General features: G+C 51.8%; 1 protein-coding gene across 1 annotated transcript in view; it reads left to right on the top strand.

Moving 5' to 3' along the window:
• The first annotated feature begins 820 nt into the window (after window positions 1–820).
• Window positions 821–15,069, top strand: part of XXYLT1 (xyloside xylosyltransferase 1) — a 169,604-nt gene continuing 155,355 nt past the window's right edge. Inside the window, exon 1 of the mRNA XM_047099726.1 lies at window positions 821–1,353. Within this exon, the coding sequence (XP_046955682.1) occupies window positions 853–1,353 (501 nt within the window). The 5' untranslated portion in view covers window positions 821–852. The remainder of the gene's footprint in view (window positions 1,354–15,069) is intronic.

Genomic DNA, 15,069 nt, shown 5'->3' with positions numbered 1-15,069 from the left:
TAGTTGTCAGTGTCCAACTATCTATGGTCAAAACCGCCACTCTGTGACCTTGGGCAAGTTACCTCAGTATGCCTCAGTTAAAATTTTGAAAGACTACCTGGTACATCTTAAGGCTCTTTTCAAGTCTGTTAAAAAAAAAAAAAAAAAAAAAAAGACTTCATCTCTGGCGTTACACGCCTGGGGCTCAGGAGTCTCTCCCGAAGTCGTGGGCAGCGGGGGCCCCCTGCTGGCCACATCCTTCACATAGCCTTCGTTCGGCCTCAGATGCCCGTGCCCTGGGCAGGCCATTTCCATCCCAAGGAAATTCCTCATTTACCGTGAATGAGGAAGGAGCTGGCGAGTTTAAATTCCCTAGCCCCAGCCAGTCTCCCAGGTGTGAAGGGAGGGAGTCGGGGAGAGGGCTCAAAGCCTGCAAACATTCGGGGCAGAAAGGTATAGAGATAAAATGTTCTCCTCTTTCTGCGTCCAGTTTTGTGGTTTTGCTAACCGAAGGTCCTGCGTTGGGGCGCCTCTATGCCTTTCAAGGCTCAGCTTCGATATCTAGCGTCTGGGGCTAGATATTTAGGACGGCCAGTTTTAACAGACCTTACAGCCGGCTGGCTTTCTCCAAGTCTGAATACTTACCCGCCGGCTCGGTCCTTCCCAGCTCGAATCCCTCTAAATCTAGGACCCAGCGGCTGCCCGGCGGCCCTGGCTCCGCCTCTCCGCGCATCAGCGCCCGAGGATTGGCTCCGGGCAGCGCGGCACCGCCCCCGTTATGGCCGCTGTCCGCCGCCTAGGCTACTAAGTGGCTGCCAGGGTGCTGGTCTCGGCTCTCCCTACCCGGCTGCTCGGTCCGCCGGCCCGTGGCGCATGGGTCGGCGAGGCGGGCCCCCATGCGCTCGGGCCATGGCGCGCCTGGGCGCTGTGCGCTCCCACTACTGCGCGCTTCTGCTGGCCGCAGCGCTGGCCGTCTGTGCCTTCTACTACCTCGGCTCGGGCCGGGAGACCTTCTCCAGCGCCACCAAGAGGCTGAAGGAGGCCCGCGCCGGGGCCCCTGCCGCGCCCACGCCGCCCGCGCCGGAGGTGGCGCGGGGCTCCGTGGCGCCGGCCCCGGGCGCCAAGGCCAAGAGCCTGGAGGGCGGCGTGGCCGGACCGGTGGACTATCACCTGCTGATGATGTTCACCAAGGCGGAACACAATGCCGCGCTGCAGGCCAAGGCCCGCGTCGCGCTCCGCTCCCTGCTGCGCCTCGCTAAGTTCGAGGCGCACGAGGTGCTTAACCTGCACTTCGTGAGCGAGGAGGCCAGCCGCGAGGTGGCCAAGGCCCTGCTTCGAGAGCTGCTGCCGCCCGCCGCCGGCTTCAAGTGCAAGGTGAGCGGGGCCGCGGCTGAGGGCTCCCGGTGGATGCCCACCACCGCCCCCTCCCCCCGCCATTCTTCTCGCTTTGCCCGAAATGGGTGTTTGCTGTACGCCGGGGGCGACGTCCGGGGGGGCGTGTCCGGGAGTCCGGTGCACTCGGCTGGTGCTGGAGTGGAGCCGTGGAGCCGGGGTGTCAACCGACTACCCCTGACCCGGTCTCCCCCCATTAAGTCCCTGTTCCCTCTAGAATTGGCTCGCCCCCCTCTCTGGTAGCCTTGCAGGATTCAGCACTGTCTTCACTACACTTCTTTTTATTCTACTCAGTCTTTGACTTTTTAGGTTGGACCAGGTCATTTGAAGGCACCAGTAGTCATTCTGTGCAGAGTCTGCTGGACAGGTCTTAGGTCGCTTGAATTGCTGAAATCGCAGTGACATTCTCATAGCTCTTATGCTATTTCAGTCAGAACTGTCTAAGCCCAAACCCAAACAGTGTAAACTACCTCATCCCCTCTCTGTCTTCTTCCCTACTCTCGAGGGTCACAAACCCATTTAGAGAAGCCACCAGTTCCTCTCAGGGAGGAAGAGAAAGCCCTAAAAGGTACAGATATGTATGATCTGGGGAGAGCACAACAGAGCTGGCCACCTTGTCCCAGGCGGGACCAAACTGCCTCCGTGGCAGCTCCCACATCTCCGCATCATCTCCCTTGATCTCCTGGCTCTGCTTGTCAGAGATACTGTTCCTGACTTAGTGTTAATTACTTCGGTCACATTGCTAGCCTCATTTTGACCTAATGGTTGCACAGAGGGGATCCAAATTCTGATTTTTGGGTAGGACTAGTAGGTGATCCTAAAGGATGAAGTCTGATGGTGGGAGAAGGAGCAGTGAGGCAAGAGTAATAATGTTCCATGTGTTTGTGCCCAGTGAGCGACAAGGGGAGCTGCTGCCAGGATCCTGTAGGGTTCTGGGGTCTTTGGTAGCTCTTCGTTACCTGCAGAATCAAGCCCCAGCTTCTAGGAGGGCTGTGTTGTGGGCCTAGCCCTCCTCTCCAACCTGGCTTCTTGTCCTCCTGTGTGCACCTTAGATCTTGACTGTGCTGAATGTGCCTTTACACAAGCTCTCTGCCCAGGATGTCCTTCCTTTCCTCCTGGACCCTTGGCCACTCTTTACTTAGCTTTCACCGCCCCCCCCCAGGAATGTCCCTAGACTTGGGGACAATCTGTGCCCAGCCCTCCACAGCTTTTTGTTCCTGCTTCCCCCCCATGGCATACAAGGTCTATGTCCTGCCCAGAACAAATGAGCCTATCTGGAGCTCACCGTAATCAGGGAAGGGCACTTGGGCCATGGACTTCATGCTGTAGGAGGCCAAGAATTCAGGTCCTTGGGACCTACTGTCTGATCTGGGGTTTTTCACTCTGGGGCCCATCCTGATTTACCTAATTGGGATCTCAGGGTGACACCTGGCAACTTGTCCCACGTGATCCCTAGGACTTTAATGCTTGAGAAACTGTGTTGGTTCAAGGGAGAAAGCCAAAAGCCTGTGATCAAAGGGCTGTTCTGGGCAGAGCTGGGATTTGACCGTGTCTCCAAACCCCACCCTGAAGGCCAGCATTGTCATCTTTTCACTTTACGGAGTCAGAGGAAGCAGACTTCCAGATCTTTACCTGTCCCTTATCTCGAGCTCCAGCCACAGCTTCTTGTGCACTCAGGGCTTTCCAGCTTCCAGGCCTTTGCTATGTTGTGCTGCGGTCTGTGCACAGAGGCGCGTTTGGGTGCACAGAGGTAGTTCACACTGTTTGGCCATCTTCAGATGTCATTCCCTCTTTGGAGCCTCCCGGGGAACCCCCATCTGCAAGGCACGTCTTCCTCGCATACCCTGGTGCTATGAGTGTATCAGGTCTTCTCTCCCATCCCCATGCATGATGCCTGGTGCATACTCAGCGCCAGAAATACTGGCTTTAGGGCCAGGCTCCCATCGTGGTGTCTGCGTTTCATTCTCCCTCCCTCTGCTGTGCTCAGTTCTGACAGCCACAGGTCCTCAAGGCCTGGAAGCAGCTGCGGATGACCTGAGGGAATTGATCCCACCTGTGTTGAGGCATCACAAATGAGGGTCGGGGGGGCTTTGTAGCCAGATGGCTGTGGTCAGGTAAGAGTTTATCAGTGTCAGCGTAAAATTGTTCCTGTTACTTTTGAGTTCACATTTTATGAGTCTGTTTTCTGTTTGTGATAAAAGGTGCTCTTTTTTTTCTTTAAATGTATGGTCCTAAAAGGTTTGCTTCATTTTATTGGGCATCTTAGTTCTTCCTCAGGTTTGGAATATTCCTGAAAGGAATGCTTCTTCTGGCATCATTTCACATATGCTTTTCCCTCTTCCTGAAGTACCCCTGCCCCCACCCCCACCCTGACCCCTATCCCTAAATCCTGCTTTCAGGTCTCAGTGTAAATGTTATTTCCTCGGTAAACCTTCCTGAGCACCCGTTACACACTCTCATAGCACCAAGTACTTTTACTTGGTAACATTTATCATTGTTGTAATTATATAATTATTGAATGAATTATTTGTCTACCTTTCAAGACAAAGTAGACAAAGGGCATGGACGCTGACTTAAGTGTTGTATCCCCAGCACTGAACATCATGCCTTACATATGGGAGTGCAGTTTTTTTTTTAATTTTTATTTATTGTTTTGAGAGCGAGAGAGAAAGAGCAAGCAGTGGAGGGGCAGAGAGAGGGAGGCAGAGGATCCAAAGCAGGCTCTGTGCTGACAAAGAGCCCAATGTGGGGCTCGAACTTGTGAACCATGAGATCATGACCTGAGCCAAAGTCATACGCTTAACCGACTGAGCCACCCAGGCGCCCTGGAGTGCTCTTTTAAAAAAACATTTATATTAGAGAGAGAGAGAGTGAGTGTGCACACATGCGTGTGTGCATGGGAGGAACAGAGAGTGAGGGAGACAGAGAATCCCAAGCAGGCCCCACACTGTCAGCACAGAGCCCAACTTGGGGCTCAATCTCACAAACTGTGGGATCATGACTGGAGCCGGAATCAATAATCAGACACCCAACCGATTGAGCTACCTAGGTGCCTCTGGGAGTGCATTTTATACTGAGAATTGTCCTTTTGGTATTAATTAAGAAGAAGGAAACTGTAGAAATTCTCACCCTGGCTGCATCAGGCCTGGGACCTTTAAGAGCATATAACGTAATGGGTGAGGAGACTTGCCCAAGGCCACTTGGGGGGTTACTGACCTGGCTAGGACTAGACCCATGTCCTGGGCCACTGTCTTTCCCTTTGTGCCATGTTTCCTCTTTAAGTAGCACTTTATCTTCTAGCAGGTAAGGTGATAAGGACAGTTCACTCCCAGGGAGAGTTGCCTTGAAGTATGTTAGAACATCTTGGGGACAGGAAGGCAGCTCCTTGCCTACCCAACTATCTGGAGACAGCCTCCACCCTCAGGGTGGGCTCTTGGACTCCACCACGTCTGTAAGATGCAGAGCAGAGGTACAGTGAGCCAGCATGGAAATGTTCTCACACCCGGAGGTCTCTTCTAAGGCCATTTTCAAGTGAAACAAAAATACCTTTTAGCTGAGATGGTTGCAGAAATAGATCACAGAACATTACTAGTGGCCTTATATTTTGGTTAATTAAATATTAGCTAAAAAATCATTCACTTAACCAGAAAAATCTTGTGTCGATGATTATTATTTTATTTTAGAGAGAGCACAAGTTGGGGAGAGGGGCAGGGGGGGGGGAGAGAGAGAGAGAGAGAGAGAGAGAGAGAGAGAGAGAGAATTTTAAGCAGGCTTTACTCTCAGTGTGGAGCCTGATGCGGGGCTCAATTCCATGATCCTGGGATCATGACCTGAGCCAAAGTCAAGAGTCAGATGCTAAACTGACTGAGCCACCCAGCTGTCCCCTTGTTTCGATTATTACTGAAAGTCTTTCTAAATCTAGTTTGTCTCCTAACAGTATGGAAGTCCGTCATCTGTTCACGTATTTAATAAGCATCCAAACCCACTGTGTTCCAAGGTCAGGTTAGTTGCTGTTTCTGGCCTATGTAACAGCTCCATGGACTGACTGCATCACAGTCAACCTGGGCATGCTTATTAAAAATTCAGGATCCTGGGGGGGCGGGCTGGGTGGCTCCGTTGGCTAAGTGTCTTGACTCTTAATTTCTGCTCAGGTCATGATCTCACGGTTTGTGAGTTTGAGCCCTGCGTTGGGCATGGAGCATGCTTAGGACTCTCTCTCTTTCCCTCTCTCTCTGCCCCTCCCCACTCGTGGTCTCTCTCTCTTTCTCTCAAAATAAATAAGAAAAAGAAAGGTTCAGAAGCCTGGGCCCTGTCCCAGCCTGTGGGTCAGAATCTCCTGGGTGGGGCCTGGGAATCCGAGTTTGTATAGAGCTGTAGAGGCAGGCACGGGTGTCACTGCTGTAAGGGATGGAGGAGCGCCTGGGCCGTCCTGTCCAGCTTTCTTACCCAGGTCAGGTATGTTCTCTACGACGCCTGGCACATAGGCATTCAGGAAACATTTGGCTGAATAGCTCTCTGTCATCCAGGCTGTCCTAGTTCTGCTGGCCTGGGAAAGACTGCTACATTCATCTTGTGAAAATGCTTTTATGGTGTGACTTCCCCTCAGAACCTCCTGACTCCTGGCGCACTGTCATCTCAGGCTTCTCCAAATTCTAGACCTACTGCAGCTGACTTCGGCTTCCTTGCCCAGCCTTTCCTCCCTAGGCTGGGGGAAAAGCTGTCCCTTCACATGGGGTTTTGCTCACTCTGCTTCTGAGCCATCTGTTGCCTCATTCTGTTTGTCAGGAGGAATCCTGCTCTTCTAAAACTTAGGTCAAGACTTACCTTTCTCATAAGCCTTCCTTGCTATATTGAGTTTGATAGAATATGCCAGAAACCCCAAATTGTTCCGGCTTCAGCAAGATTGAGCCTTATTTCTCATCTGAATGGAAGTTCAGAGCTAGCCTTTCCTGGTGGCGTGGGGGCTTCGTGAAGTCATCAGTGTCCTAGGCTCCTTGCAGCTCCCTGTTTCACTGTCACTGGGGAGTGGTCCTTGTCCTTTTGGGCCAGGATGGCTGCTACCGCTTTAGCCATCACATCTGTATTGTGGTAGCAGGATGGAGGGAGAATCAAAGAGTGCTCAGTTAAAAATAGGGGTCCTTGGGGCGCCTGGGTGGCGCAGTCGGTTAAGCGTCCGACTTCAGCCAGGTCACAATCTCGCGGTCCGTGAGCTCGAGCCCCGCGTCAGGCTCTGGGCTGATGGCTGGGCACCTGGAGCCTGTTTCCGATTCTGTGTCTCCCTCTCTCTCTGCCCCTCCCCCGTTCATGCTCTGTCTCTCTCTGTCCCAAAAATAAATAAACGTTGAAAAAAAATTTTTTTTTAAATAAAAATAGGGGTCCAGTTAATAGGAAGGAGAGGAGAGCAGGTTTCAGGGTAGACAACCAGCCATCCCTGTCCCACCCCTCAGGAGCCCACCTTGGGCATCACCAAGCACATGTTATCCATGGGACCCTGGGTTCACAGCTATGGGGACACAGACACGGGTCAGGCACAGCCCCTGCCATCCAGGAACCCACATCGCTTAGTGTCACATTTACATACAGCTTATCTTGCTGTAAAACTCAGCAGGTCGGACAGGAGATGGTCCTGAGGGAGTGAGCGCTGAGTTCCAGCCCCAGCTGGCCAGTTACTAGCTGGGTGACGGTGGGTAATCCCCCGAAGCTTCCTCTGTAAGTGAGGCTCACACACCCACCTCCCATGTAGCAGTGAGGATGAGATGCTGCCATTCTGTAGAGCACTTAGCCCAGTACTGCTTTGTCTCTTGCTACGGGGGCAGTCTCCTAGCACGGTCCCACTCTGCTGACTTCTGGGGAGATCACCACGGTGAGCAGGCCCCAGAGCTCCTGGCATCACTCAGCACCGACAGGACCCATGGTCATCCGCTCCTTTCTCTGTGGGGTGGCCAGCTCCCTGCAGAGGCCTGGCGGGGCTCACCAGTATTGCTCACAGTACTGCTGCTTTGTGGTGTTTCTCCTGTTCTGTCACTGTGTCATCACTCAGATGGTAGCCGCCCAGGAAGGCCTTCCCAAAACCCCTTTTCTAACGCATCCTCACCTGAGCCCTCATTATCTTTCCCGTCACCTGCTTTGTAGCACATCCTCATTTGTTCATTCACTCAACAGATGCTGAGCGCTTATCCTGTGCCTGTGACCAGTGGGAACGGAACAGAGTTTCTGCCCTGGTGGAGCTTACATTCGGGGGTTGTGGGGGAGGTGTGGGAGAGAGACTTGAAACAAAAAATCAAGTACATACAGACCCGGTCAGTGAGAAGTTTAGAGAAGGTAAAGGGCATGGGGAGTGTACGTGTCGGGGGTGGGCAGATGGCTGTTTGGTATAGGTGGTCAGGAAGGGCCCTGCCAATGAGGTGACGTTTGAGCAGGGACTGAGGGAAGTGAGCATGTAGACCTTTGGACATTTAGAAGGGAGAACTCTAGGCAGGGAAAACTGCACGTGGGAGTGTGCTCCTCATGTTTGAGAAAATAACAATCCTCACTTATTCGCAGGCTACCTCTCCCTACTAGAATATAATCTCCAGGAGGGCAGGGACATCACTTACCTTCTTCATTGACGGAGGTTGGCAGGAACCCCGTCAGTGCCACTCCTGCCTGCTTCTGGTCCAAGTTGGAGGTGATAGACTTGAACAGGCAGCCTGCTAACCTGCAACACAAGAATCAGACAAACTTCTGGAGGGACAGGCATCCCTGGACAGCCACTGGCCTCCCTGCGGGGATGGGCAGGCTCTCCGCAGGTAATTCCAGAAGAGGGGAGAGGAAGGGGCCAGGGCAGGCATGCCTTCCAAACTCACCCATCAGATCAGTTTCTTCTCTTGCCTGAAAGGAGGTGTTCGTGTTCACAGTGGAGAGCAAGAGGCCAGGAGTGCAGAAGACACGAAACAGTGGGAACAGAGGTGCTCCCTCTGTCCCCCATCACCGTTATTTTCTTAGCACAGCTCCTGGCACATTCAAAGCGCTCAGTAAATATTCACAGTTGATGGACTGATGGCTGTGTTAGTCAAACCCAGGAAATCCTACCAGAGTTCTCCGTGATCTGCCCCTCTCCTGTAAATCCCGTCTTCCTCAGCATGAGGCTGGGTTGCTCAGTCCCCAGATGACAAGTTAGGAATAAGAAGCCACGTGCTTTCCGCACTTAAAGCACTTGTTGGATTCCAGGAGGAGCGAATGTTGAGGACTAGGGTGTCTGGACAGAGGCTCTTTGCACACATTGGGGCATTTCCAGGGTTTCTGCATGAGCAAAACTGAGTGGCTTTGAAAAGATGAGCACCTCAGCCCCTAGCCGGGGCTGGAAAGAAGCGTTAAGACCTCCATGCTGGCTGTCTTACTGAGGAAGCTGTTGACAAACAGGTGACACTGAAATGCAGCTTCTCTGGCCTGCCAGAGTAGTGGGCACCTTGCATTGGAATGAAACGTGAATAAGTTAGACAGTCTGGGAAGGAGGTGATTGGAAAAACGCATCCTGAAATGAGAGGCTCTTTGGAAAGGTAGGATAAGGGGCACCTGGTGGCTCAGTCAGTTAAGTGTCCAATTCTTGATTTTGGCTCAGGTCATGACCTCACAGTTCATGAGTTGGAGCCCCCCGTTGGGCTCTGTGCTGACAGTGCAGAGCCTGCATGGGATTCTGTCTCTGCCTCTCCCCTGCTCACGTGTGGGTGTGAGCACGAGCACTTTCTCTTTCTCTCAAAACAAACAAAGATTGGCTGACATTTTATACTGTAGAATTTAGAGAACAATGTTATCTACCAAACACACTTACTAGTGGAAGTCTTTTAAATTAGAATATGTTCATGAAATAACTAGTATTTTGTGTATCAATGCATGCTTCTCATGAAAAACTTCAGTCATTGATCTGTAAGGAATGTGGTATTATCGTATCCTATACAATAGACTCTGATAATTTCACAGATAATAACATTGATAATGTGTTAAAATGAGAAGGCAAAACCCATAACATAGGTCAGGGATCATCCTCTAGATGAATCACACTGATACATGGGTGATTGGTAAATGCTCTGAGGGCCTCAGTGTGCAAATGGAACGTTCAGGCTTTGGACATCAGTAATTCCTCACTGTGTTCTGTTTTCTGTTCCCATAGATCATTTCTCAAAAGACAGATAACCACATTTTTTTTTTTTTGCAATTAAATGGAGATAGAATTTACATGCCATAAACCTTACCCCTTTAAAATAGTTCAGTGGTTTTTAATATTCATAAGATTGTTCAGCCATGACCACTAATTCCAGAACATTTTCATCACCCCCAAAAGAAGCCCTGTACCAATTAACAGTCACTCCCCGTTCCCCTTTTTATCTCGCACTGGCAAGCATGAAACCGCTTTCTAGTTCTATAAATTTGCCTGTTCTGAACATTTCATGATAATGGGCTCATTCGGTGTGTGACCTTCTGTATCTGGCTTCTTTCACTTAGCACGTATCAGTACGCCATCCTTTTTTATGGTTGAATAATATTCCGTTGTATGGACAGGCCACATTTAAGCGTTCATTAATTGAGGGACATTTGGGTGGTTTCCCCTTTTTGGCTATTGTGAATAATTCTGCTGTGAACATTTGTTTATGAGTTTTTATGTGTATGTATGAGTATATACTCAGGCATGGAATGCCTAGGTCATATGTTAACCTTTGAGGAAATGCTAGACTGTTTTCCAAAGCGGCTACACCATTCTTCATTCCTACCAGCAGGGTATGAGGGTTCCAGTTTCTCCACATCCTCACCAGCACTTGCTTTCTTTTTTTGGTTAATATTTATTTATTTTGAGAGTAGCGTGGGGGTGCATGAGTTGGGAGAGGCAGAGAGAGAGGAGAGAATCCCAAGCAGGCTCCACATTCACAGTGTGGAGCCTGACATGGGGCTCGATCTCACGAACGGGGAGATCATGACCTGAGCCAAAATCAAGAGTCAGAACTCAACCAAATGAGCTACCCAGGCGCCCCTCGTCTGTCTTTCTGATCATAGCCATTCTCAATGTTGTTAAGTAGCATCCCGTTTTGGTTTTGATTTGCATTTTCCTAATGACTAATGGTGAGATGATTATGTATTGATAAGGACAACTGTGTAAATGTATTTGGTATTTTTCCTGTGTGTTTACCAAAATGCATTTTACAAGAAAGACCAGGTGTCTTGACTCTCCCCTCCCCACCTGGAAAGATGTTATAGCATCTCTGGAAATGCTTATATTCTGAAGCATACAGTTTAGAAATTTCCAATGTGTATAGTAATGTTGTCCCTAAAATCAATGAGGTGGTGTTACTCGTATGAAGACTTGATTAGGAGAATAATTGTAACATTTGTTCAGCGCTTTAGCGTATATAAAAATGCTTTTACAAACGTCTCACTTGAGCCTTACTGTGACAGGGGAGGAGCCCCCGAGGCTGATAGGTCAGCTGACTTACCTGAGGTCTCAAACAAAGTCTTGGGGCTGGACTGTGTGACATGCTTTAGGGAGGGGTTGATGCCCACAAGAGTGGGAGCCAGTGAGGGCTGGGCCATAGCCCACCTTGAAATCTGTATCGTCCCCCCGCCCGGAGGCCCCAATTACATCAAACTGAACAAAGACCGAGCTTATAACTCTCCCTTGCCTTCCCAGAACACTGCAGAACCACCAAGTTTTGGAACTGGAAGGAAACTCCGAACCTCTGGGTACGGTGCCCTCCCAGTGAGCTGGCAGACCTGGGGTGGAGCAGGCAATGACTTATTCAGTGCCACACAGAGCTGGGGTTAGAATCAGCCCCGGCCCTTCCGTCTTCTGTTTGGGCATCAGTGTAATCAGCAGCCTCTGCTCCCTTTTGGGAGCGGGTTGAGAGCCAGCTCACCCTAACCCCCACCCCCGGCAGAGCTTGCCAGGTGCTGGGCCTGTGTTCACCCATTCCAAATGGGCCTCCCTGCACTGTGTCCCCACGGATCTTTCTGGCTGGGGAGGGGAGGCCAGAGTCCTGCTGGTTGTTGGGGGCTAGCTTTCCAGCAGCCTTGTACCTGAGAGGGACTAAGGGGTCAGTCCTAGGGGAGCTGTATCCCTGGAGTGAACCCATGTGGTGTGTGCATTGCTTTGGGGTATGTGCTGGATGGAGGGAGCTCCGGCGCTAGAATAAGTGCGTAGGTCTCCAGGCCAGGAGGTCAGGAGGCTGGAGTAGCTACAGGAGTGCAGCCCACACTGGGCCCCCGGCCACCCCTGCCTGTCCTGGCCCTGTTCCTGAGACCCAGTAAGGGGGCAGCTGCTCGCCTGCCCAGCAGGGTCCCCTCCCAGGCCCGAGGAGCCGCGTGTGGCTCTCCGTGTGGCCACTGGAGGGCGCCCCTGCCTCGTGTTTGCTTGGCTGGGCCCGGTGCCGCGCCGGAGCCGCCCGCCCGCACTGCTCTCCCACCACGGAAGCCTGGGGCGCACGCAGAGCTGTTTTTGTTCTTTCACCACAAGCGTCCCGCCCTCTCCCCCCAGGTTTTAGAAAGGAAGATTGAAATGAAAGGGAGTCTGCCTGGCGATCGTGGGCAGTCATTTCCTTCCTGTGCCCTGTGTAAACCAGCTTTGATGAGGCCGTTTGAAAAAGGTAGATGAAACAGAAGCTGGATGGTTGCATCCGGATGGAGAAGACATCAGTGCTTCCTGGCGTCGCAGTCCGAGGGACCCGTGTGGATGGGGGCGGTGGCGGCCGGGTGTCTGCGCATCACGAGCCTCCTCCGGCCTGCCCTTGTCCCCACCAAGTGACCCTCAGCTGGGCCCTGCCCACAGCCTCTCAGCTTCCCGGGGTGCATCCACCCGGGATCCACATCACACCTAGCATGGATGGGCCCTCTGGGAGAAGGGGGGCGGCCTGCCCCTTAGGGGAAAGAGCAGTCCCTCTTCCCCACCTGGAGCTCCTGAGAGATCCTTGTGCTCTGTCTGTGCCCAGGTATCCTGCTTGGCCCGTGGTGGAAAGTTGGGGGAGTGGTGGGAGTCTCCAGTCTTGCCACGCAGACTTGGTGGGGTGAGGGGCATGATCCTCCTGGTGGGGCGGTCACTGTGTCCCTATTGCTTGACTGTGTGGAGCAGGGCTTTTCACTGGAGGCAGCGCTGTGTACCCATCCCTGTTTTAGGTGCTTGTTCTGAGCAGCGGAGCCAGGCCCCGTCAGCTGGCACAAAGCCTGCTGTTAACATAATGTGCTTTAAATTGAAGCCATTTATTTTATTTATTGGGGTGATTACTGTTAAGCAGCCTCATGAAGTGATCCTCCTGCTGGTGGGACAGAGGCTGGAGGGAGCCTGGAGGCTGGCCTCTGTTGCCCTGCACTGGTCCGGCCAGCCTGGGAGCACACTTTCCGCCTCTGGCCTCCTCTTCCTCTCCTCACTGGAGCTCATCACCACTTCTGCCCCCAGCAGAGTCTGTACTGTGCCAGCCAGGGCAGGAGCACATGGCTTGGAGCCCAAGACCTGTGTTCCAACGGAGTCTGTGACATTTGGGAACAGCGGGGCCCCAGATATAATCCCCTGACCTCTTTCCCCTCAGACATGATCTTACAGGTGGCTGTGAGATAAAATGAGGCAGCTGGAGGCCTGGCCTGCAGCAGGTGGCTGGGTAATAAATGGTGACTGCTACTAATGGTTCCTAAGTAGCGTGTTGGGAGGAGGGACTCTTCCCTCATCACTTTAGAAGGCCCAATGCTTACTGATTCAGTTGGAGGGCAGTGGAACTGGCTTGCAAAACCGCATTCTGCCCATGTTTATTTCATGATGTCTTAGTCTGTTGGGGCTGCTGTAGCAAAATATTACAGATTGGGTGGCTTAAAAACAAAGGAGATATTTATTTCTCACAGTTTTGGAGGCTGGAAGTCCAAGACCAGGGTACCAGCAAGGTGCCAGCAAAGGCCTTCCTCTGGGTTGTAGACTGCCAGCTTCTTGCTGTGCCCTCACATGGGGTCTGTTTTATAAGAGCACTAATCCCATTCGTGAGGGCTCCACCTCCATGACCTAAGCAACTCCCCCAAGGCCCCACCTTCAACCACCATCACACTGGGATTTAGGATTTCAACATAGGAATTTGGGGCAGGGGCATAAACATTCAGACTATAGCACAGGGTGTCCTCATGTTCTTTTGAGTCTTCTTCAGTTTCCCAGACTACAGTGTTCTCTTCTTCTCTGATCCTCCCCTCCAACCCCCAACTGCTCTTAACAATGCACTGTGTATGCCCCACTGAAAACACTGGATACTTGCCTCATTTGGTGTTCAGTTGTGCCCTTGCTTTCTCTTTTCTGCTGGGAGGATGAGGCCCCAGTCTTCATCTTTCCCTTCCCCAGCGTGCCTAGCACATGCCTGGCTCTGGGCAGAGGCTCAGCAAATGCCAGCTTGATTTGGCCTGTGTTCTGGAGTGGGTGCTGTTGTTTCCTGTTACGATGATGAAGCTGGAGCCTGCCCTTTATAGTCTTTGTGTAGGCAACATGGATGATCCTCCTGTGTCTTTTGAGGGATGGAGTCTTCTCTGTGAATGTTCCTTTCTAGAAGTTTCTAGAAGGTTCCATCTCAAACTTGTTTATAGTAGACTATAAACAAGCATTATTCAGATTTATCTCTTTTTAATGGTGTTTGATTTGTTTTCATGGTCTGATTGCAGACAGTAATTGTTCATAAAGTTTTTGAGAATTCTGTCAAATAAGTATAAGTGATTTTATTTTATTTAAAAAAATTTTTTTTAACGTTTATTTTTGAGACAGAGAGAGACAGAGCATGAACGGGGGAGGGGCAGAGAGAGAGGGAGACACAGAATCGGAAGCAGGCTCCAGGCTCCGGGCCATCAGCCCAGAGCCCGACGCGGGGCTCGAACTCACGGACCGTGAGATCGTGACCTGAGCTGAAGTTGGACGCTTAACCGACTGAGCCACCCGGGCGCCCCTAAGTGATTTTGAAAAGCCAGGCGCCCCTAAGTGATTTTGAAAAGCCAGGCTACTGGAGAGACCTACCTATCCCCAGAACTTGCTCATATCCCTCGTTCCCACCCATCCCTCCTAGCAGGGTCTTGGGCCTTACCGTTTGTGGCTCATACTCCATTGAGTGTTGTGCGGGGCCCTTGCTCTTGCCAGATCATCATGGTAGTCTGGGATGTAGTTCTGTGAAACCTGCCCAGATGGCCAGGCTCTTTGAGTCCTGGTCAGTGTGGGAGTCTGAGGGGCTTTGTAGGCTTTGGCAGATGGACAAGTGGATTAGTCATTGTTTGAAAAACCTGTGCAGGATTAGGCATAGTGCAAGCTTTGCTCAGGGTGCCCCAGACCACCTGATGTCTGGGGGGCAGGAAGACACAGGGCAGGGGACTCCTGGTGTGCCTGAGACTGGCCTTGTGAGGATATAGGGTCTGTCTGTGGCAGTCAGGGAGCTTTGGGGATGGGCATGCATAGTAAGTTCCCCATCTTACAGAGGGGGAAACTGAGGCAGCTGGGGCAATAGACTGGCCTTGTCTCTTGTACCTGGCAGGAGAGTCATGACCAGAAGGAGAAGGGCCATCTGGCTGAGTGAGTGCTTGGCTTTCTGGCTGGTTGGCGGTGGTCAGACATAGTGTCGGCAATCAGGACTCCAGAACCGAAGGAGCCACAGAGCCTGGCCTGGCCTTCTCTGACAGTGCCTGGCCTGGCCTTCTCTACCTTACTCAGTTGTCCAGAGTTTTGGTCCA

This window comes from Lynx rufus, unplaced genomic scaffold (genome assembly GCF_022079265.1).
Source record: "Lynx rufus isolate CCGP_SWC_20201006 ecotype Redwood Valley unplaced genomic scaffold, mLynRuf1.p SCAF_5, whole genome shotgun sequence".
Classification (NCBI taxonomy): domain Eukaryota; kingdom Metazoa; phylum Chordata; class Mammalia; order Carnivora; family Felidae; genus Lynx; species Lynx rufus.
The sequence above is the reverse complement of the archived record's forward strand: the minus strand, read 5'-3'. Positions and strand labels throughout refer to the sequence as shown.